The sequence below is a fragment of the Micropterus salmoides genome, unplaced genomic scaffold (genome assembly GCF_014851395.1).
Source record: "Micropterus salmoides isolate LMB-PRFRI ecotype aquatic unplaced genomic scaffold, ASM1485139v1 Ms_hic_scaffold_7, whole genome shotgun sequence".
Classification (NCBI taxonomy): Eukaryota; Metazoa; Chordata; class Actinopteri; order Centrarchiformes; family Centrarchidae; genus Micropterus; species Micropterus salmoides.
Window position 1 is genome coordinate 20,301,595 of NW_024044459.1, and position 24,712 is coordinate 20,326,306.

The 24,712-nt window shown below is 38.9% G+C and overlaps 1 protein-coding gene across 2 annotated transcripts in view; it reads left to right on the plus strand.

Annotated features, from left to right (window-relative positions):
- oxct1a (3-oxoacid CoA transferase 1a) overlaps positions 1 to 24,712 on the plus strand; it is a 50,785-nt gene that overhangs the window by 12,763 nt on the left and 13,310 nt on the right. The window contains exons 8-15 of one of the 2 annotated variants that reach the window (XM_038703902.1): positions 9,881 to 9,988; positions 10,941 to 11,055; positions 11,627 to 11,721; positions 12,370 to 12,418; positions 12,837 to 12,909; positions 14,207 to 14,282; positions 22,697 to 22,786; positions 24,615 to 24,695. In XM_038703902.1, coding sequence (XP_038559830.1) covers positions 9,881 to 9,988; positions 10,941 to 11,055; positions 11,627 to 11,721; positions 12,370 to 12,418; positions 12,837 to 12,909; positions 14,207 to 14,282; positions 22,697 to 22,786; positions 24,615 to 24,695 — 687 coding nt within the window. The remainder of the gene's footprint in view (positions 1 to 9,880; positions 9,989 to 10,940; positions 11,056 to 11,626; positions 11,722 to 12,369; positions 12,419 to 12,836; positions 12,910 to 14,206; positions 14,283 to 22,696; positions 22,787 to 24,614; positions 24,696 to 24,712) is intronic. The other variant, XM_038703903.1, reaches the window with a different exon arrangement.

Here is a 24,712-nt window from a genome sequence, read left to right on the forward strand (position 1 = left end):
AATAGGCCCTCTAGGTAAATAATGTAAAAATCTACACTCAACACAATAAAAACTGAACTTTTAAACATATACTCCACATATGATGATATAAATTAAAGCCATTCTTAAACCCCAGCACCTCCTGGAACTGATCTGGAATGAGCTCAAGTGTGAATTTAGTTCAACCAACTAAAATCGCCATCACCTGCAAATAACATGTGGGTTAAAAAAACATTGTAATTATGTTTAACTGTAGACCGTGAAGAAAATAGAGTAAAGAAATTTGACCTTTGAACCCAACCACACAAAAGCAGTAATTCCCTATACATCAACAAAACAAATGGAGTGAGAATGTGCTGCTATCTCTGTGCTGTGTGTGTCATATGTAGTCTTCATTCAGTCTGTCTGGTTACCCACCTGTCTAGCGTCTGACAGTCAAGTGTGATCGCTCATCTCTCCCCTCTATGTGTGTCTATGGGTGTGCTTCTGTCTTCCTCTCCACCCCTCTAACAGACATAGACGGCTTCACACCTTGCATATAGACACCGTTGATTCAGAGAACAGCAAGGAGAAAAACTGTGTGTGGAAACCATAAAACACTGGCGCTTTCCGAACATAAATCGGTAGCGAATGGTCTCTCATAAATCTAACAGGGTTCCACAAAGCACATTTTCAATTATTCCACGGTTGCTGGATTTGAGATTTAGTCTGCTGTTGATTAGAAATGTCTGGGACCAAATGGGAAGAGTAAATTGTCTCACTGTAGAGCCGTTGTGAACTGTTAAGATCGATTAATAACTAAAATTTGGTTTATAGCGGTAAACAGCACCGGTATTAATGGGTTTTAAAGGTACAATATGAAAGATTAGGCCAGAATTGCAGTTTAAAACATTAAAAATTGAACTAACATGTTTAAGAGAATGTGAAGAAGTAACCATTCTGACATCATGTCAAAGAAGTCTATGTATTGTGTGGCAGAGATATCTGCACAAATTAGCTTGCTAATGAGCTAGTTCCTGCCCGGCCTGTGATGTGTTGTAAATACCACTTGTGCCTTGAGATGCGATTATGAGTCACTGTAGTGTGCAGTCAGCCCTCAGTCCTACATGAGAGGATGGAAAAGAAAAGTTTGCCTTGAGGGCTTGTCAATCAATGCAGCTACATAAGATGTTCCAACTCTCGTTTCTCCGATTCCCTCTATACTTGTTTTGTCTCCTGCCACCACTTAAACATCCCTGTCTCTGACTTGGCAGAGTGTTTGTCTGGGGGGACACACAGGAGATGGAAGCGCTGCGAAGCACAGTCCGCTTTCTTTTGGCGCTCATGTTAACCAATTGGGCAGTTAAAACAGAGCTGGTGTATGTATAGCTGCAAACGAACCTGGCAAGAAAACACAGTGATAATCTACTATAAGCAATATAAATCATAATGTTATATATGATATAAATAATCTGATTCTGATGAGCTATGCGCCCCGTGCTTGCCAAACCCTTTGATATCTCTCTCCCTCTCCCAGCTCTTGTACTGCAATTTCAATTCCCCTGACCCCAAGAGCACCATGAAATATCAAAATCTGCCCATCCTCTATAACAAATCATAACTTTAAATAGTATCAAGTATCATCAGTATAGAAATTACACATTGTACCTTTTAAGAACACAGTATTCTACATGGTGCAAGGCAAATTTACATTCACGTGCACACATCACAACCGAAAGAACCACTAAATACTACTTTGCTTCATGCATTGACTTTATTGCATGTGCGGAGACGACAACCATGATTTCAATAATGGATATCAATGAATTATAGAATATCATTGCTACGGTATAATATAAATCACCCAATTTTCTTCTGCAAGGATAATGAGACTATTTGCTCTGACAGCAGTTATGCCACCAAGAAATGTGTGTGTGTGTGCTGAAGTTGTGATGTAGTGACATGAATGATAATGCAGCTCTGCTTAAACAGCTACTTTGAGATTCAAGCATAATAGGTTGATTTTGATTTATCTGCTTCCACCTTTGTGCGCCTAGAATCATCTGCTCAGGGTGGTTTTGGCAAGTGGAGAGGATGAAATAATTGTTTTAACAGGTTTAGAAACCCAGGTTGCATTTAGACTGAGGGACAGACCTGTTTTTCCATTTCCAAGGTGCATTTCTAAGATTGCTTTTCTGGCATTTCTACTTGCATACAGTGGCAAGAATGATAGGAAAGAGAGAGAGAAGGAGTGAGATGACAAGTTGAAAGGAAGATTTTAGACACCACAATATCACAAGTTTCCAGGATGCACCTGACATACTTCACTTAACAAGGTCTGAAAAAAAGTTATGAACACAAACAGCCTATGCAAACTCTAATGGATTCAGAAATAATTGCTTGACTTAATTTTTTAACAAGGACACAGTACACAGCCTTTTTTAATTGAGTACTACATGTGTAGCCTAAAGAAAGGTTATTAAAAATTGCCTATTTATAAAAAGAAATTAATGGCACATCTCAATCAATTAACCTCACCCAAAACACACTCCAGAACCTGACACAAATCATCTTATTTTGGGAAAAGAAAGCTCTGCAATTACATCGGTACTTAAATTAATCAATTTTAAATGTAGTTTTATTGCATGTTCCCTGCAAGCACTAAAACCAGACTGTGTCAAACAGCTGTGTCAGTTTCAGCCTAGGTCTTTAAAGGTTTTGAATGTCACCCCTTTTTCATGTCAAGTTCTAATAATACATAGTGCTTTTTGACCCTTGTCATCCACCTATCAACCAAATGCTTCTATTCTGCAGGGCATTCGCTGTGCTGCAGTCTGACAAATGATATCAAACATGATTTTCTAATGTTGAACATTTTAAAAGTGTCTTCCTTACATTCTCTGGTTATTAATTTGTTTTTGAAAATATTTTGAAAATTTTAAATGAAGTTCTCATTGATATTCATACTTCAAATTCCTAGTATAAAATAATGCACGTCTCCTAATGTAAGATCAATAAAATAAATATCTAATTTAAATTAAATTGAATTTGGATTTAAATTTTTTAGGTGTGTTTAAGTTCTTGGGATCCCTTTATGGCTGTCTGAACACTTTGTTTCAGGTGATTTGTCAAATTGTTTCTGCCATGGTGCCTTTTTTATGGCAGTGCAGGTAATATATGGGCATTATCTATGACAAGCCTACTTATTGGTGACAATAAAGTAATAGATGATGTATTGCAATACCCATTAAAAACCTTTTATCTCTGATACTAAAGCAATTACCATCTCTCTGAAAATAAATGTATCATCAGGATTCAGTGCATGCTCAGTCATAAATCTGGTTATATGCTGTCAATATTGACCCTGTCTGCTCTCTCGGTGCGCTGGTTAAGGCTGGCAAAGGAACCAAGACACCAGGTCAGAGGTTTTTGAAGCTATTCATTTAACTTGCAGCTCATCTTGGCAGTGTGCGGGCAAGCTATGACGATCATGTTGCACACTAAATTGCTTGTCTGCTGGACCAGATTTATTTCTCTATAGCCAGGTAGGCCCAAGTTCTTCAGGGGTTAAGCACTTAATTGGTATCAAGGGCAAACAATGTCAGGACATTGTGGAGGGACACTGACAGGACCAGGGAAAATTTGGTAGAATAAGGATGATGCACTTCTCAGTTTCGGTCAAAGGGCAGAAACTTAGACTGCAACTTATAACTATGCCAGAACAACTAGGTTGATTTATTAGATTAAATCCAGATTGATTAGTTTAAGTTAAAAAATACTAATAAGTTGTTCAAAATACTTGTAGTATGAATCAGTATGAACGATTCTGGCCATTGTTTGTGTTAACTAATAGAATATCACCACACTGAAGTGTGTCAAAGTGAGTTCCATAAATGTTGGTGAGCTTCCCCTTGACACATTGCAAAAGCTGGTGCCCATTAGCCTCTTGAATAAAATTTTGTTTAGCCAACCCACTCCTCTCTGATGGTTGTTTGAATTACCGGTGCTTGAACTTTTAACCTGCAGAATGAGGCAACTCCAGTCTGCAGTCTGGTATATTAAATCTGAAAGTTCTTCATTTACACTTAATGTGTGCCACAATATTGTAGTGTTATTAAGGTATTTTAAATTAAAACATGATTCAACAATGATTCAAATGATCTTGAGGTAGTGTAACATTGCAATTGTCGCCAGCCGGCTCCCTTTCATGGCAGACTCCACATTTACCATGTGCAACATAAATGGATTAACATTCTGTTATATTCTATTATACTTTACGTGGTAAATCCTTCTTATACATGTGCCATTATTAACAGATTTAACTTTAACGATAGCCAGTCACTACTACTGCTTCGTTCCGTCAGGTCATTGATCACTGGCGTATCATTGTAGTCCCTGTCCCTATTCTGATACTACATCTGCACTGCTTTTAAATTTTTGTTTTACTAAATTTAATCTACAAGAGGCAGGAAGAGTGTCAGAAAATGAGATAACACAAAAGCACTTTGAAAATTACCAGATCATCGCAGCCTCCTGCCATGGTTGCTAGGCAACCAAACCCTGCTATTCAATTGTTGAATGTTCCGCGGTATCCAGCTGGTCCAGTTATTCCCTTATCGCAGGTACAGTGAATTGCCCTAGTGCAGTGTGGGATACAATGCACCAGAGACTGAATCAAAGCAGTGGTTTCTGCTGTTGTTCGACCATCAGTCACAGTAAATGACTCAACTGTATTCTGTTACTGTGGCAATGCAATGTTGTGGTGTGGGTGTTGGTGTACACACACGACCAACCAGACATGCATGTGTGAATTGAATGAATGTATTTATGAGGGTGTTTTGTTGTTTTAAACCAGGCTAGAGGCCTAAGTGGATGTCCTCCATCTTCAGAGGTTTCAGCCTCAGTCTTACACTGTACATTTGTGTCAAAACAAAACTAGCAACAATCTCAGTTTCAGTCATGAATTGGGTCCTTCAAGTTGTAGCTAATGTTTTTACTGCAGTGTTTGCCCATGCAAAGATCAGCAGTATAATGTTGTTTTTGTTTGCTTGCTGCTGGAATTATATTATCACAGCCTACATTTGTTATACTATTTTACATTTGTGTTGCTTGTGCGCTCAAATAACTCAACATTACTCAAGCTACTGTTGGTAAATAATTATAAATCCACTAATTTTCCCCATCATTTCCTGCCTAAATATGTTTATGAATTAGCCTTTTTGTGCTAAAGATGTGCAATGAATGTAATTTCTGTGTATATTTTACGGACATGTTGTCTAGGTAATCCTGTTTCTAACCTTTCTCTGGATCATCACCACAGTAAAGCAAAAGTGACCTTCAATTTAATAGGATATATATGGCTGTGAATCTAAATTGATTTGATGATAAGGATACAATTTCTTATTGGGCAATATAATAATGGCACTTGTTTTGTAATAGTATCTCTACAAAGGCAATACACTCAATAAAGTCAAAATTGTCCTCACTATAGTGTCACTTTTTTGACTTGGAGTTGAAACCTCTCCGGGGCAAATGGTGGTAATTGGAGTCCTGGCTGGGCTATAACCATCATATTGCTGTAATATCAATGGACAGATCTGTGTAAAAGCCCTTGACATCTTTCCCACCCCAAAAGTGTGTGCGTATGGTTGTTTGTATGCGTGGACAAGGGAAAAACGTCATAATGACAGACAGCATTAATATACTTGCACATCAATTTAGTAGAGGCTCTAATTTAAAATCCTGATGACTGATACTAAAACTTGTGACGGACTGTATGGCTAAGGTTTAATAATCAACTGTAGGTCAATGTAGGAGTGTTTCAAGAGAGACAGATAAGGGGACAGATAATATAAATAAAAAGACATGACCGTAGAAGGGGAAGACAGATTTGCTTAACGTATGCACACCCTGAATGTTTGAAATGGCAAATTTGCATGTTATACGCTCTGACTGTAAGTTCAAAGTTCCCTGACGACTGCCTGTCATCTGAATCTGACGCACATTGCACGGAGGCTTAAGTGTGCTTTGAAATGTAAACATAATCATTTTTGAAAATGTGTATTTTTAGCTGCTATAATGTCGCCAGGGTTTGCATTGGCTGGCCGTCTCACATTTTCTGCAAACCATAAAGGCTGTCATAGGCAAGCTTCCACTGAGAGGAAACAGATTGTTCATGTTGTCAGTATTCTGGGTTAGAGGATAGAGCCGGAGCTGAGCCCCAAAAGTGGTGGCAGAGCATGGCCAAGTGCCCACATACACAAACGCGCACACACACTGGGAGGAAGATGGAGAGGCTATAAATACACAGGGTAATGAGAGTGTGGTGTCGATGTCATCCTCATGCTCTGTCGCCTGCAGCCACACCACTTCTTTCTCCTGACTGTCGCATCTCAGTAAGCACTCGCATAAAACACACACAAGGGATTATAATCTCAGGAAGCTCCACAATTAGAGTATTGGCTACTGAAGCTATTACAATATGTAATATCTCAGTTTTCCATTGTGTTATATCACTGTGTTTTATAATTGAAAATTGAAACTTGAAATTGACGATTCCGTACTCAAATACAAATGATCCATTTCAGTAAGATAATTTTTGTCCGTTACATAAAGATCCATGTGAGTAAAGTTTTTGCCCCACTAAGATTGGGGATTTCGGTGCTCCCAAGACTTAAAAAAAAAAAAACAGCCAAACAACAACTTGCCAGATTATAGGAGATAATGATGATAAATGACCCAGTTTAATGTCATACATTCGGATATCAATCATCATTAGAGGAAAACTTTTTACTGTTTTTTTTTTGGTGAATCCAAACCAAGAGTGCAATGAGCATAGTAGCCTCTAGGAGCTGTTAGGTTACTAACATTTAGTTTGAACTTATAGAATTATAATGTGCATACAATCTGAAGACACAAACACATGATCCTGTTTGTTTATTTGGTGATTTCAACGTAGGCCAGATGGTCAGTATGAGTGCAGTCAGCTCAGCTGAAGAGCATTGAGTCTGTTTGATACTGAAAGGTTGTCTGTGCATCTAAATTCTGGTCTGAAAGCACGCTGGTGTTTTCCCTTTATTGATCATAATTGATTTTAGTTCCATGTACTTAAAAAATGTGGTCAAACTGTAAATGTGCCACTGTTTGTTTTCATTTTGGTTGAGCAAACATTAGTGATAAGCATGGCATATTTGCAGCATTTAATAACCCTAGAGGACACATTTATGCAACACTACTGTTGGTGGTTTATTCTAGGAATCTGGTAGCATTGTGATCCAATCAGTTTGAGATTAACAAGATTTGACAAAGCTCCCAGCCTAAAAAAGCACAAACTCTCAACAAAAAAAAGAGAACGCTTGTTGTGTCCCCAGAGGGCACTTTGATTCCCTCTATCCTCCTGCCAGCTCACTTCATGCTTTGCTCAGCTCTCATTGATGTGAAAATTGTTCTACAGATACAGGAATATCAATACGTGTGTCTATGCGTGTGCCTGTTTGCTTGCTCCACACACCTGCTCATTTGCGTGTGTGTATGTGTGTCCATGTGTTATTCTTGTGTGTTTTTATTATTGTATTTTAATGCTTCATCCATCCTCGTCCGTTGAACCTCCTGTCTGAACTGCATCTGGGCACCGGTGCAGCCGGGACACATGACCTAGATGAAAGGAACAAAAGCTTTTTTAGGTACACAGCACATTTAAATTGCATGAGCTTGCTATTGTGCTGTGACTTAGCTTTAGAAGGCTAATTGAAAATTGAGCCAAATACAGAGTTTTTTTGCATGTGTATGAGAGACCAACAAACGGACATGGAGAAACCCATCCCTGAGGTGTGATTTGTTTTTTACTTTCTTTCATGTCGCTGGTTTTTGAGGAGCACGCTATTTGACGAAGAGTCAAAATCAGGGATTGATACTGTTAATTAAATTTGTGCATCTTAAGTCTTGAAATTCATGCCACAAAATATTTGTAGTGATTCCCTTGCCCCCACAGCCTGTTATTGTTTTCTGATTTGATGAGCTTGATGAAGTTGTCTATGAAAATCATCATTCTCAAAAAAGACAGATCGAGCCCCCAGAAAGATGTGGGTGGATGTGTGGGACTGCTGCATCAATTCTCTTGCGCTACCAGTCTCATCTTGCATGGCCTTGTTTTCACCATGGAACAGATCAGAGGTTTACCATAACCCAACCTAGAGAACCAGAAAAGGAATCTAAAATCACTCTACAGTCCTGAGTGGCCCCTTGCTCACCACAGACCAAAACCTGTGTATCCATGACAACGCTAAGATGGGATCCACTCTTAGCCGTTGACTCCTCTCAGTCAGCGCTGAGTGCTGAGGGAGGAAGTGGAGATAAGGAGAGATTCAATTTGCTTTGAACGGCTGCTTGCCCCTCCATGTAAATGGATTAAGTAGGTTACACTCTGCACAGGAGTGAAGTACAGAAACGTAGAAGGGAGGCTGAGAATTGTGTTGTCATGGTTAAATCACCTTTTGGTCCCCAAAGACGTGATGATAACCCTGGTGCTTGGTTGCGCTCTCGTCGTTTCAAGAGCTTTTCCCCCTTGAAGAATGTTGAGGAAGAAAGGAATTGCACCTCCTCCCCCTTGGACTCTCTTCTGTGTGATAAAGGAAAACCTGTTCTTTAAAGAGCGCCTACTGTTGATCCCCTCCCAGCTTAGTTTGATTCTTATGTTGATTTTAAATCTCAGGGAGCACTACGTCTAATAGCACAGCGTACTGTAAATATGAGCTAGACTTATGAATTTTAGGAGCTAGAGCAGGCTAAAATGAGCAGCAAGATTCAGTGGTGCCCACACATGCTGTACAGCATGTGTGAGTACCACTGAATCCACCACTGAATCTGAACACCTGTATGAGTGGAGGCTGTAAACTCAGTTTATAGCAGTTCCTAATGTTACCTAAAGAGGAGGGAGCAGGTGCATGCATTCATGGGATTTCTATCTCAGTCATGTTGACCCGACTCTGCTTAAATCAGTAGCCATTTCCATCTGTGTCTTGTTAGTCAGGCAGAAATAACCCTTTATGTACACTCTTCTGCTGCTTCTGGACACTTTCTACATAAAGGTGGTGCACTTCTGTCTCAGAGTCAGGAATATAATGTTTGGCAGGTATCTGAGACATATACCTTTCTTATTATGCTGCCATATTTAAATGCGAGAGTAATAAGGGTATATTTAGCTAATGTTGTAGCAGCTCCACTGAGATCCTAAGAGTTAGCTGAGCTGAAATGTAGACCTTGTAAAAGAGAGTTTGTGGACTAGACCTAAAAACAAAAATGGGTAGCTAAACATTGTATTCCACATAGGGGAGTTTTGAGTCCCTCCAACACCAAAACAATCTCCTCAACGCAGCACTACTCTCTATCGCCTTTGATCCCAGGATCAAGCTATGTTTCCTGGGCTTAGTGTTTTCCGATGATGCTCTTCTGTTTTCATTCAGCAAAGCTGGCTTTGGGTACACAGACGACTCTCACTGGACTCAGTAGAGTTGCTAAAATAATAAAAGCACCGTCTCCCGCAAATATTTACCCTCTCATGACAGTGGCAATATCTGGAGAACAAGTGTCTGCTTGTGCGTCACCATCACTGTTGTTTTGAGCTCTATTTAGAATTAAATATGAAACAAATTTTAAAAAGTCTGCTCTACTCTTTTTTTACACAGCAGTGGCCTATTAAAAAAAAAAAAACAACTTAAAAATCAAAGTAATTAATTGAGATTAGTCTGAAGATTGCCAAAAAATCTGCTGGTCTTTATCAGCTAATCAGGCACCTCCTGGATAATCTGTTAAATTTCATAGTTGGGTTGGTAGAGGTTATTTCCCAGTTGCTCACATTAATCTAAAGGGTCGGGAGCCATTTTACAGGTGAAGGCGGAGCTCATCACTCTGTGTCTGTGTGTAGGTGGAGGAGGTAGTGGATGTTGGGACCTTCGCTGCAGAGGACATCCACATACCCAGCATCTACGTCCACAGAGTTGTCCAGGGAGCCGGCTTCGAGAAAAGGATTGAGGTACAAAACAAGGCCCTTCATAGCTTGCATGAACACTGTATTGAAAAGCATGTTCCATTCAACAATTGCTTAAATAAAAAAAAATGATAAACCATTAATCTAGGGCTGAAACGATTCATCGATTAAATCGATTACTAAAAATCGACGCTTCGTTTAATCCATATAACTATGCAGCACACTGTTTCGCACTGACATTTATTACTGTCGTACCACGCGCTTACGCTGTGAACACGACTTGATTATAATGGCGCTGTTTGCAAAAGTGGAGGTAGAGAGAGAAAATAGCAAGGGACAAAGAAGAAAGTGTCCAAAGTATGGGATTATTTCAAGCTAAAGAAAACAATAACTCTGTAATGTTACCTTCCGTCCGCCATAAAACGAAACTTATGTCGCCTTGGCAACAGCACGACAGCATCTGATCAGAAAGCAGCCAGTTTTCTGCCAGCAGACCACAGACAATTTAACAGCAACTTTAGCATTTAACTGAAATCATGATTGTTTAATTGAAGGCTAGCCAAAGTAAACCGCAGACCTCAGCTGAAAATGTATACACATGCGTTTGTTGTTCTCCTTTTTGGGCCGTAAGTTGTAACCTCACAGTCATTCGTTAACTGGGTGTCTGGGAGCTGCACCTTTTTAACTCACCTCCAGCTCTCTCTGTAGCACTGCCGCCGCCAAGCAAAAGTACTTAAACGACGCATCGATGAATCGTTGAAATAATCTATAGAACCTTTGAATACTAAAATCATCGTTAGCTGCAGCCCTAGATTAATCCTATAATAATAAAGTGTAAACCCTGTCTCGCTAAGCCATTGTAGCAGGGTTTAACATTTCCACCACTGTGTAGAAACACAGATACTAGCTCTTATCCATTTGTGTTCTTGAACTCGGCCAGAAAAAACCTTTTAAGATGCCGTCTCCCTGTTTCTCATACATCTCTGTATGGTTCCAGAAACGTACAGTAAGGAGAAGCCAAGAAGCAAAGCCCAAACCAAAGAAGGACTCGGATATTGTTCGGGAAAGGATTATTCGCAGAGCTGCTCTGGAGTTTGAAGATGGGATGTACGGTATCCTTTAAAAACAATACAAGCAGTGAGCAAATTACGAAATCAAAATGTGCTCTAGGCTCCTGCTTTTAATTACCAGAAGTAAAAACCAACCAGGTGTTGGCCAGTAACTACCAGGAAGTCCCTTGTCTTTCTTTCTTTTCAACACACATAATGAATTATTGTAGCCTTTGTACCAGTTGATTATTATACACATACCTTTTTTTTCTTTTCAGCATTTTGCCTTTACATGTTATTGTGATAGCGTTTGTCCTTCCTCATGAAAGCAGCCTTCACTTTTGAGTGGCTGATCTGTGATTAACCACTCAGTGATTTTGGGACTTATAATTCAGCATGACACATTCGGTATCTTGGAAATGTTAAGACTTTAATTAAATTCTGTGGGTTTGAGCATTGTCCACACAACATGACTGTTAACGATGAGTCCACCAAAATGTCTAAGCTGGTTGAAAAGGAGACTCTGTGGTGTATGGTAGTTTCTGTTAAGGCAGCCTTCAACAGAATGCTGTTCTCATTTCCATTGCATGATTACAATGGTAGTAGTTAGCATCTTTAACAAAGAGCCAATCAGCCAACCTTGGTATTGGTATCCCCATGCTGGCCAGCAACTTTATAAAACCAGACATCACTGTACACCTCCAAAGTGAAAATGGAATTTTGGGCCTGGTAAGATGCCTACAGAGACTTTTCTTTCCCTCTTTTAGTGCTTTGGCTCTCAACTAAACAAACTAACGAGCAGTACATTTTCTGATGGTCGTTTTAAGAAGCAGTAAATGGTTTTAAACTGCATTATACTCTCGGCGTGTAACAAGACGAATAGCCATTTATTTGAGTGGTATCATTCATAGTTGGGGCCCTCATTTGAAATGTACTGGATTTGTTATTTAACAGATTGTGGCAGTTTGACACTTTTCTCTTCTATTTTTCTTTCTCACGATCATTATTTGCTGAGCCTTCAACAAAAGCTGCTGCCGCTGCTATGGAGTGACTTTCCAATCAGTGGTGTTGACAGCAGAATGTAGACGCATGCTAATACCTTGTTTCTCGAAGTTTCTTTTAACTATGAGTGCCAAGAGCTCCGCTCCTCTCCTCTACCTTCATGTCCTTTCCCCTCCCTTCTTCTCCTCTCCATTCAAAAGGATTGCTCCCTTTGTTGAACACTGAGAAAATCAATGTCTCATCTAATCAGAAAAATGTGATTGTGTCTGTCTCTTGAAAGATCATGGCCGGTCAGGCTGAGTGACATGTGGTAGTGGATCTGTGACTGCCTGCATGTGTGCACATTCTTGTTTATCGTCATTTCTCTCTGTATAGGGCCCGTACCCCACAGAGGATGCCGTGGATGCAGACCTGATTAACGCTGGTGAGGTTTATCCCAATCAGTACTTCCCAATGATGAATGTATGAACAGTATATGTAAAAAAAATAAAAATAAAACAAAGCTGTGGAAACATTGGTCTAACTAAATTACGGAATGGAAGATGAGAGCTTTTTAGCTAAAATGTGACTTACTGTATTTTCTTTTCTGATTCCCTGCATTATATACACACATACTTAGATGAATGCTTAATGCATTTTATTTAGATTAATTCATCTTTTTTTTTAATAGAATTTATTTTATTCATTTGTTTTTTGTCATTTTATTTATCTTTCTTGTGATTATGTTCATCAGTGTTGCTTTTAGACATGTTGTTAAAAAGTTTAATCCTATGATAATATAGGATACAATAGGATGCAATATTTTGCCAAAAAGTGAAACATGTCCCCTTTCTGTTCCGCAGGGAAGGAGACTGTCACTGTGCTCCCTGGGGCTGCCTATTTCTCCAGTGATGAGTCATTTGCCATGATCCGAGGGTAAGGCCACAACACTTTGAAAACTTATTTGCTGACTGAAAGTTAGATATGACTGACATTTCTGGATTTACAGCTTTTTAATACTTGAAAATGATTTTCACAATCCTGTGAGTCACTTCCATGACCTTCTTGGTGCAGTTTATGCAAAAAATAAAACAACAAACACACTAATGTCATTTTCTCAGCACGATTTCCCTTAATTCAATCGTTTTTCACCTGACCAATAGCCAGCTGTAACCATTAACAGGATTTGACCCCTGGGCATAACCACGGTTTGTAACACTGGATATTAACAAACAGCTACTGTCACCAGTACAAGTAGACAGTAGCCTTGCCAATATTCCCAAGGTCCCGGATTGTTATTGATTCACCATCTGTCTGAAATTGCCCACCCGCACACCCTGGAGCATCAGTTCTGTTTGTCCACCCAGTGGAAATCCAATAGTGCTCATAAATAGCGCTGTCCAGTCACACTGGCGGAGACCAAGCGGAACCATGCTGACTGTGTATGTGCGTGTGTGTCTGTTGTTGTGTGATCACAGTTAAGTCTTCAGACTTGCTGAGAAAGAATAACACAACATATGGTGGATTGTGAGCCATGTTGCCTCAAATACCATACCAGCTACTTTTGACATGTACTTCTTTATCACAAAATATAATCACTTCGTAGTCTTTGTATGTGTGTTGTGTGTGGCCTCACACCTGCTATGTGTTGCTACATGCAATGGAGTAACAATGAGGAATTAAGATACTTAGGCTTTCACTTCAGGCAGCAGGGCCATAGCTCGGTAGGAGGATTGGTTGTTTGCAGTTGTATAGATTTAAATCCTGAAAGGCACTTGAGATACCTCCTTGTTTAGCAGAACTCTTTTCTGAAAGAGAAGATTAATAGAGGAATAACATAACTAACTTGCCCATAGAATTAGACTTACATTTATTCTGCTAATACAGCACATTTGCATGTAACAGGCATTTAATGTGGTAGCTAGAGCAGATAAGACCTCCACATCAACCAGAGAGTAAATATGCAAAATTATATAATTATATTTTAGAAACAAAGCTGTAGTAAGAAGATATAGTAGTAAGTAGTATTGTAGTAGAGATCGGAAGATGGTTATTATTGTGAAAGCATAGTTTTATTGTGAGAATCTCAAGTAGCATCAAGTTTTTGCGTTTGTAATGTGCATCTGGGGTAAATGTAGCAATACTATATGCATTGTTTTGATGAGTGGAGTTGATGCGTTGAACTGATTCTGAAGTTGACAGCTGTCTTCCTCGGTTGTGTCCTTCTCTTTAGGGGTCACATCAACCTGACAATGTTGGGAGCCATGCAAGTATCAAAACATGGAGACCTAGCCAACTGGATGATCCCAGTAAGTTTGGTATTGATTGCACACATCTATTACCTTTTTATTTTAAATTCATGCTTTCTGAAGGGGGGGAGGGGGGCAACACAGAAACATCAGTACAATAGACATGCTCCAAATGTTGCCTTGTGAAGTTTGTGTCAGAGGCGTTCATTCTCTGGTGATATAAGGCTTGTGGTGCTGTTCTGTTGGTTTGCATGATATTTTAATAGTTTACATGTTCTACATCTTTATTTTACAACTGCTTACAGTCACATGTCGCTTGCTTGACATGAGGCTTTGAAATCGACCCTACAAAATGGAATCTGTGAAAATTAGTTTTCATTGTCAATTAATCTGCTGATTATTTTCTCCATTAATCATTGTGTCTACAACACAAAATAGTTGTCTTCAATCTTGCCACAATTTCCTACAACCAAAAGTGGCATCTTCAGATTGCTCGTTTTGTCCGACCATCAGTCCAAAACTCAAAGATATTCAGTTTCATATCATATATAATTAATTATCAATATAGTTGCAGATTCATTTTCTGTTGATCAACTACATAGTGCTGTTGTTTTGTCTCTAATCTGAATACCTGGATGACTAATTCACCTTTACCTCATTGTTAAAATTTTAAGTTAAAAAGATCTTAAAGTTTATTCATTGTTGTGGGTAAAAATATTTGTTTTTATTTCTTGTTGTGTATTATTTATATTTAGTCAGTTTAGACTTTATTGTGTTATCTCTTTTTTTATCGCATGCACCATCGCCTTCAGTATTTTTCAAAAACAAACATCTTTTAGTTAAAACAGATTCACAAAGGTGCGGCCTTGGTTGTTGTTATTCAAGAGCACTGGGATATGTTTGCCAGACGATTGAGGGGGTAGCGGGTGTTAGTGAGGGCTACTGCATAATGGGTGGCCAACATTATTGCCAGATGTTCATGATCAGGTCAATTGGTCTTTAGACCCCAGTGGCCAAAGTCCTCCTCAGCGATTACAAAGTTCGAGAACTTAAAGAAGTTCAAGAAATTAAAATCCTACTCACAATATGGGAGGGTTAAACCAGAATGCCCCCCTAGCCCTAGCTGTTTTCTGTTTGACTGAAGTGTACATGCAAGGATGGCAGTGCATCATTTTATAGATCCATCTCCTCTACACACACACACATATATATATATATATATATATATATATATATATATATATATATATATATATATATATATATATATATATATATATATATATATATATATAATATATTTGTGCTTCTCCTTACCTCTCCAGTTGTACTTGTTTGTCCATTTTAATTGCTAATTAATCTGTGCTTGATTAAACACAATATGCGAGTATTGAAGGTCTGCAGTAGAGCTGTTATTCAAAAGCAAGGAAGCAGGTTTATCTTGTTTGGCCATTCTAGTGTTAGACAGTTTGAACAGCGAAATAATGCAGCAGCACAGGCACACATACCACTGTCCTCACCTACGCTTCAATCTTCATTGTACCCTCTTTTGAAAGGATGGATGAAGAGAATTACATTTCCCACCTTCTGTGCTAATGAAAATTATTCACTATCTAAAGATGGGTACATAGCGTGAAATTGGAAATGTTGTACGTAGGAGTTGGGGATGCAGTTCTCTCAGCGTGATTATGTTGAGTTTGAACGATTTTAATATGCAAAATGCAGATGAACATTTTCCAGATGAGGGCTTTGAAATGCTTTTACACATCCTCTCAGTCTGAAACATCTGGAAAACCATTAGATAGATATAAAGGGATAATTAAATAAAGTATGGTATTTTGGATTTGGATATTTTATCATTTAGCTGCTGGAGTGAACTGCTAGAGGGGTCTTGCACCCAGCAGTTCACTCGAGATGCAGACACTGATGTTTCCTGTCAAATGTACCTCAGATATCTATGAGGCACACACACTTTTTAAAATATTTTACTTTAATTTACATGGAGTTTTTTGGCTGTAAATGTAATGCAATGCTTACTGAGCAGCATAGTTTTCATTTGTGCGTTCTGAGCAGAATAAACAGATATTGTCAATGAAGTAACACTGAACATATTCAAGTTGACCAGAGCAATAAAAATGTATCATGTTAACTCAAACACAGCTATTTATTTTATAAAACAGAATTCAATTTAATAGTCGTTGACTTGAAAAAGAGAAAACAAATTCTACATCCGACATGTATTACAAACCCCTGGAGGTTCAGTATAACTGCAGTTTGTGCTGCAATAGCTCGAGCTACTGACTATTAAAATGCAGTTACTCGCTCAAGTGCTCATGATAAGGCCTAATGGTAACTTTAATGAAGGAGCTGCTTAAGAGCATTGTGGATTTTCTTTTCTTTGCTTACCTGCTGTATCACAAACAGGACATGGTAACTATGTCCTATTAGGTAGTTGTAGTAGCACAAACCTCTCAGTGTCTGTGTAAATGTTTATACGCTTAGTTTTTCTTCTATATTTATCACCAGTGGTTTACTGGCAAGTTGGCATACTTGAACAAACCTAGTGGGCCGCCACATCAGCCATAAAGTTTTTACCGGTCTATTTACCATGTAGCGCTGCTGTTTGTTTCATTTTCTTTTTCTATGAAAGATAATAAAATTATTTTTTTAAATAAAAGGTTTTTTTTGCATAATTTAGGATTGCAGTAAATGTAATAATTACATTACCACTATTGTATTTTAAAGATCACTAGTCTTTGTTGGGAATGAAAATGTTGGTTTTAATGTCTAGCAATAGATTGAACTGCATTCATGTGTTATGTTTTCTGGTTACTTTGAACACCGTGTCCATTGTCTTCCTGTCAGTCCCTCTGATTCTTGTCATTAGTTGTCTGGGTAACAAAGGCTTGCGGTGGTCTGTCGCTATGTTATTAAATAGAGAGCCATTTGTATCAGACTTGTCAGAGAATTTGTGGGGGAGAGAAAGGAAGCCAGTTGGTAGGTGGGAACTCTTGGATTGTGAAGGGGGTCATTTTCTGTGGTGTTTCTGCCACTGACTGGAAAGTGAACACTTGCACAACAAATGAGGAAATTGTATTCTGTTGTCATGGCAACACAAAAGATGCAAGCAGCCCTAGTAAGAGAAATACAGTGCTAGTCAAAGTATGCCTCCCAAAATGCCTTTCTCAGGCATCAGTGTAGGGGTGACCTAACTACTGATTTTAAATGGCCCATGGTGAATTTATTAAAATAAACTAGAAAATTGCCTAAGCTTTATTCATGTACTGTACATGGCACATCCTAGTTTAAACACTAGATGTCGTTGCACTTCTTAGTTTGAACACTAGAGGAGCTGCCATTTTGAACAACTACTTGACCTACAATCACAGTCTGAAATTAACACCGGGGTAAAATTGTTGGGCCATCCCCCTCTTTGGCGGACTGTGAAAATGACACACACCAACTTTTATATTGAAACTCAAAAAGAGTATTTTGTGTTTGCTTGCTGGGATCCAGAAGAGGAGATTTGAACTGAGATAAGGGCCCATTCATTGGTGGTTAAACTGTGGGATTTATATTAAGGCACTCACTGTATAATACACTGGTGACCTTCATGTTCTTGTGTGCTTTGTGTTTCTTGTCGCCTGTCGACCTCTTTGAAATACCTGCTGGTGCCTGATAAAGTATAAAAAGACCACCATTTTTGTATGTGCCGGAAATCACAGAATGAAAGGATTTTACTGTAGGTTCATTGCTGATCCATGCTTGCCTTTATAAAATGCCGAATAAGCCTTACATAAATAGCCTTGGTTGTGTGACATTGGTGGCTCACTGAGAAAACCTTATTGGTTGGGTTGGACTGCCTGTGTCATTGTCTCTGCTCTCACATGTTATGATAGGCGTCATCTCAGCAGAGCTTTAACTTAAGACTTCTTGTGTTATCTCTGGCTCTGCACCACTGATAATGCCTCCTGCAGTTCTCTACATTATCTCTCACTTCTAAAGCCATTATATGAATGGATGTTCCATCGCTTACATCTACTGTAATGCCTATTTAATTTGCATATGGGTAGCCTACTGTATATCTGCCTTTGGCAAGGATTAATTTCAAAGAGATTAGTTCAGTAAGCTAGTAAAAAAATAAAATGGATGTTTCCAGAGGAAAAAGTAACATCTATTGGAACTAGTGTAAGGAGATTTTCTCATTACGGACTCTAATGTGAAGTCATGAAATAAATAACTACAAAGTTAACATAGAAGTGCCTTTGAATTACCATGCTTAATGTATTGTGCGCATTTGAATAGAAGTCTTTTGTAATAGATTATACAACAGTACAACAGTTTGTATGAATATGTTTGTGTGATTTATTTGAGCAGTAGAACAATAGTTGTCACTGCTTAGAACAGAGATGTTTCACAACGTATTTTCATGTCTTTATGTGTTTCTGCTAATGAATTGTGTCTAGATACACACTTTCAGGTGTGCCAGTGCCCCCATGCTGCTGAGATTACAGCAGTCAACTGGACACAAATGGGGAGGAAATTTAAAACCTGTGGGGCTTCTGTCACACCAGCAAGGTTAATTTCATCAAAGCTGTGTTAATTAAGTTACCCATGCTCTTTTTGGTGACTTAAGCAGAGGATAGTTCTTTCCTTAGCAATATATTAGTTCACTTTAAGTGCCTTCCTGTAGGTTCTGCTGATAAAAAGACAGCTGCCATGGCAACCTCCATATTCAACAGAAACGATCGATTAGGCAAACTAGCGTTCTCTTAATCTGGGATGCCTCCAATATTAAGACTTCAACCTAGTCAGACAAAAATAATCTAAGAGATTGCCAACGAAAAGTTTGATATATCATATTCATGATTGTATGAAATCACTTTAGTGAGCAAGATGTAATAGGTCATTAGCTTCGTCACACAGTTGCAGATGGAGCAGTTTAGATCAAAGCAGGCTCAGTTAACCACAGTAAATCAGAGGAAAGCAAATGCCAATCCTCCCAGCAATTTAGGTCATTGACAATGCTTAGTGAGCAACAGAGCCCATGCCAGCCTGTAAAGCTGATGATACACGGAGCAACTTTTAGAGCAATGGTGCTGGGCAATGTTGCTGTCAATGGTAATGAGTAAAGATTACTACCGTAATCCCCTTCCCCCATCACTCCGCCACCCTCCCTGCACCACCGCTATCCGTTCAAAACATAGTCGGACTTGCCACCAGCAATATTGCTCCAAAAGTTGCCCCGTGTATCATCAGCTTAAGTCTACTCAGCAATGTTACTTTATTATAGTGTCTTCTACATAACAAGGTCATAAATGCTAGTGAGACATTAGCCAATATATGCGCACGCTCGCACACACACACGCACACGCACGCACGCTGGATTGTTGTTCCTGTATGCTTGGCTGCTGTCACTGCGATGCAACACAGGCACTGAAGCAGCATCAGTTCCTTTCCTAGCTAGCATTCATTCAAAATAATTGGCCTACAACAATTCCAGTCACTCGATGCCTGCCTATTCACTTGCCATAAACCCCCACAGCAAAACATTTTTACTGTGGGGGGTTTGTAATTTCACGCATATGTTCATTATTGATTTTGACTATTTTATTGATCATAATCAACCGGTAATTTAACACGGATGCTTAATTTAAAAAAGTGAAAAATACAGACACCCTCTTTAATTAACAGCAGCCTAGTTAGGTGTAGTGCATAAGCAGGTATCTGGCTCACACAGCTGTAAATCCAGACTTGCAACTATCAGGTCAGAGAGTGAAAAGGAACTCTGTTTCCTTTTGGAGTATCTTAAGAGACACTGTATGTTGAATGAAAACATGAAGGAAAATGGGTGTTTTAGAAATAACATAGATTATGGTGGTTTATGTAAGGATGCTATGTGAGCTGTTACAATAGGCCACTTTCAATTGGTGTTCTATATGATACAGTGAAGTATATGAAATTAATGCAGCCTCTCCCATATCCTCAGTCTATACTATTCCCTACTTCCTCTACTCAACCTCCCCTCTCCCATCCCTCTTTCCGCTCTCTGTTGATATCTTCTCCACCCAGCTGGCATCCCTGGAGGCAGACAGTATCCTTATGATGCACCACATTTGGCATGTATATCCTCTGGTTATCGAGCAGAGAGAAAAGCATGCTCTTCATATGATTGATGAGCAAATGGGATTTTAATTCAGTTACTCAGCCGTCACCCTGTGGCCATATCTGCATGTCAGCCTTCCGTATTTGGAAACCTTCCTTATTGGGAACAATGAGGGACTAGAAGACAGTTTTTCACTCAGATGGCAGTTCTGTTGCTGTGATGATCTTTCAAATTGCTTAAGTACTTTTCTTTGCTCCTTTTCTAACATAAAACCCACTATGACTTCTCATTGTGACTCACTGAATTGCAACTAGACAAAGCTATACTGCACAGGGTATCTACATAGGAGCATTTAGCACCTAGTTTACTGATATTATCTAAGCAGCTCGTTTAAAAGACAAAGAAAAACCACCATTGGCTATTGAAGGGATGCCTCTTGAAGTTTTCTTCAGTGCAGATGCTTTGCTGCTTGCTCTCTGCTCTTCTGACATTTCTTTGCAATTGTCATTGTTTTTTTTCTGTCTAAATAAGAGATAGTGTTCCCTTGATAACATAGACTATATAAAACATTGATGTAGTGGATGTGTTGTCGCTCAAGGGTTTCTTAAGAGCTGTTATGCAGCTCAATGTGGGAGGCTCAGGCCGTCATCGTCTTGGCAGTCCCTGACTCCTGCTTATCCAAAAATTGTTAGAGATGAAGCCTGGTTACTGAAACCACCTAGCAGCTGGCCCCCTGTGACGGCACCCACCTGTCACTCAAAGCAACCTGCCTTTAATTTTCATTACTTTAAGCCAATGCAATTACTTTCCCGGGTGAGTTATATAGAAATTCACCCCTGTACAGTTGTCATGAATGGGAAATTAGCTATGGAGACTAAAGCAGGTAACAGGCTGTAAGCATATTTATTTCTGCTATAAAGTTGGATATTTTAACACGGGGGTTCCATGGAGATTGACTCGCTTTTGGAGACAGCCTCAAGTGGCCATTTGAGGAACTGCGGTTTTTGGCCCCATTGCTTGATACTGTTGGCAACGATAATGGGGTTTTTTTTACTTTTCATTATCTAGTAAGTATTGTTGTCTGCTATCAACACAAGCCTTTAAGCTTTTCCGCAATTTCCCCACTGTGGGACAAATAAAGGTTTTCTTATCTTTAGCAGTTACTACTAGACCTGGTAGTTAATATAGGCTAACACCCAGCTATCTTCTCTAAAGATATGGCTGTGAAAGCCTTCTGATTTGTAGAGAAGGCCCACCACAGCACCACTCTTACTCTTTATAATGGTACTAAATTCATCGTAACACTGAATACTGAACACCCACTGTTGCTGCATCTTAGTGTGACCTTTAATTCCTTTGACCATTAAATACACACTGAAAATGCTGCTGCTTGAATAGTAACCAGAACCATGAATTTTAGCACATGTACACGTAAAGTTTTGGTTCACACAATTACAACAAGCATATTTTTTCACTCATTCCATTGGTTTCTATTCTTGCAAGAAGCTTTGGTATAATTTACTCAAGTTCTGTCTGTGACATTTCTGCCAGTGCCCAAATACAAAGGTGGAGAATGTAATTTAGTTGATGGTGCTCACAGCATAGAAATATTACATTTAAAAAATTTAACAGCAACTTTGCTTTTCAGAAACAGACTTGCTGCTACTCTGTATTATCCACTGAACACGCTGCTAACAGTTTATTTATTTATTTATTTTTTGGAGCTACTTTCTACAAAAACTACTTTCTACCAGAGCAACGGTCCCTATTAAAAGTTGCATTGAGTTTCGCAATGCAGTGGATTATTATAATGGCCACTGTGTATGTTCACCTTCTTTCTTTCTTCTAAATACATGTTTTAGATTTATTAAACTTGAATAGTTTATAACCTGTTTGGTCAATTTTGCATTTATCTCAGTGTTTTGAATCTGGCTGGCTGTGTCACTGCCTCCCCTAGTTAATGAAATCAATGAAAGTAAAATGTTACAGTAACCCATAATACAATTGCTGAAAATCCTTTCTAATCTGTTCCTCCTGTTCTGTCTGTCTGTGAAGTTTTCAGAGTCTTACTAGTGCAGGGATAAAATTAGGCTTTACCAAACACATAGCATTAGACGATGTCCTTGCATTGATGACAAAGCGAGACAAACACAAAGCAACTTTTAAACGTTTATTTATATTTAATGAAGGAGGAGTAGATTTTTGGAGATACATTACTTATTTGTTGTTTATCAATCTGTATGGTACTTTTAAGGCCATAGTTAATGGCAGTTTTGGATTGGATTTTGGTAAATTGTAAGGTGTTTCTGTTGTTTTGTCCACCCTTGAAAAAATAGAATAACTGAAACTTTTTATCTTCCATTCTTAGGGTAAGATGGTGAAGGGAATGGGAGGAGCCATGGATTTGGTGGCTAGCGCTGGAACCAAAGTGGTAGTCACCATGGAGCACTCAGCTAAGGTATGTATACATGTGTATGTGAGTGTGTGTGAGCATGAGCTTTTACCATGCTTTTCCCAACCAGCATTGCCTTTAGAAATTACCAGGTTGAATTGGCAATTTTCTTTTCCCATGCTAGTACTTTCACCAGCATACCTTGTATCAGCTTGAAACGATAATGAGTGTCAGTGTTATAACTGATTAAGGATAATTTTGTTAATGGATTGCTTAATGCCTCTTTACCAGAGAGTGCCAGCTCACCCTGATGAGATTCTGTGCACAAACCATCTCCTGTTTGTTCATCTTTAGCTAATTTGAATACAAGTCTAGAATTGAGTGTATTGGGAACAGCTGATTAGTTAGACTGGTGCTGCACACAGAGATGAACAACCCCACAGGGCTTCTGACAATAGGACTAGGCTATCGAACTAAATTGGTTTACTTTTGGAAAGTCCAGACCAATGATGCAAGGGCATCGTAACATTCTACATTCATAGACACATGCTGTTTTTTGCTAATGGGAGACTGTCTGGCGCCCAGCTAGAGTCCAGATGGTGCAGCAGGTGAGCATAAATTTACTTCCCTGAAGCCAGTTTTCATTCATGATGGGAAAGGGGGCAAATGAGTGATGTATGATGTGTGCTTCTGAGGTAGCATCAGAGCCCTGAAAGTATTAACACAGTGACTGACTGTGTGATAAGTGGCACCTTTTTATGTGGATGTCCAGTCAGTGTAAATGGTAAATATAGTCCATAGGAACAATAAATTCCTCAATGCGAACTATAGTCGCAGGACAAAGTATGTGAACCCTCTGGAATTTCCTGGATTTCTGCATGAATTGGCCATAATATGTGATCTGATCTTCATCTAAGACAGCAGTAGACAAACACAGTCTGCTTCAACTAATACCACACAAACAATTATGTGGTAACAGGTTTTTATTGAACACACCGTGTAAATATTCATAGTGCAGGGTGGGAAAAGTATGTGAACCCTTGGATTTAATCACTGATTGACTCTCCTTTTACAGTAATAACCTCAACTAAATATTTTCTGTAGTTGCAGATCAGACCTGAACAACGTGAGGAATCGCTCTTCACAAAACTGTTTCAGTTCAGCAATATATGGAAGCGTATAGGGGACTAATTTCATAATATCATGCAAAGTTGAAAATGAAAATGTAATCCCACATTTAATTTTCAAAGGCTTAACATGTTCTAAAGTTGACTTTATTCAAATGCAGTTAGCAAAACAGCGCCCCCAGTCTATTGCATTTACATGTCCTCATGGTTTTTTTAGGTCAAAATTAAAATGCCATTTTCTAACTATGTGAAAATGAAAATGAGAACAGAATTTGTTCTTGACAGACTCTCACTCTCTTGATGTCATGCCACAGCATCTCAATTGGGTTGAAGTTGAGACTTTGACTGGGCCATATCAGAAGGTGTATTTACTTCTGTGCTTTGGGTTGTCGTTCTGTTAAGCTTGAATTGGCGAACAGATGGCCTTACATTCTCTGCAAAATTTTGTGATAAACTTTGAAATTAATTTTACCGTCGATGATGGCTACCCTTCCAAGGCCCTGAGGCAGCGAAGCAGCCCCAAAGCATGATTCCCCCTCCACCATACTTCACATTTGGGATGAGGTTTTGATCTAGGTGTTTCCAAACAACTCAACTTTGGTTTCATCTGTTCACAGAATATTTTTCCAGTAGTGCTGTAGTCAGTACACAAAATAATTTGTTGCATCAGTGCAAACTGCATTTACCATCAACACTAGTTGGACATCCACATAAAATGTGCCAAATTGTCACTTTAAGTCATTCTTTTAACCAACAATCTCTTTTAGGGAGGGAAAAACAAGATTTTGGACAAATGCAGCCTTCCTTTGACAGGGAAGCAGTGTGTGGATCGGATCATCACAGAAAAGGTGGGTTTATCTCTTTG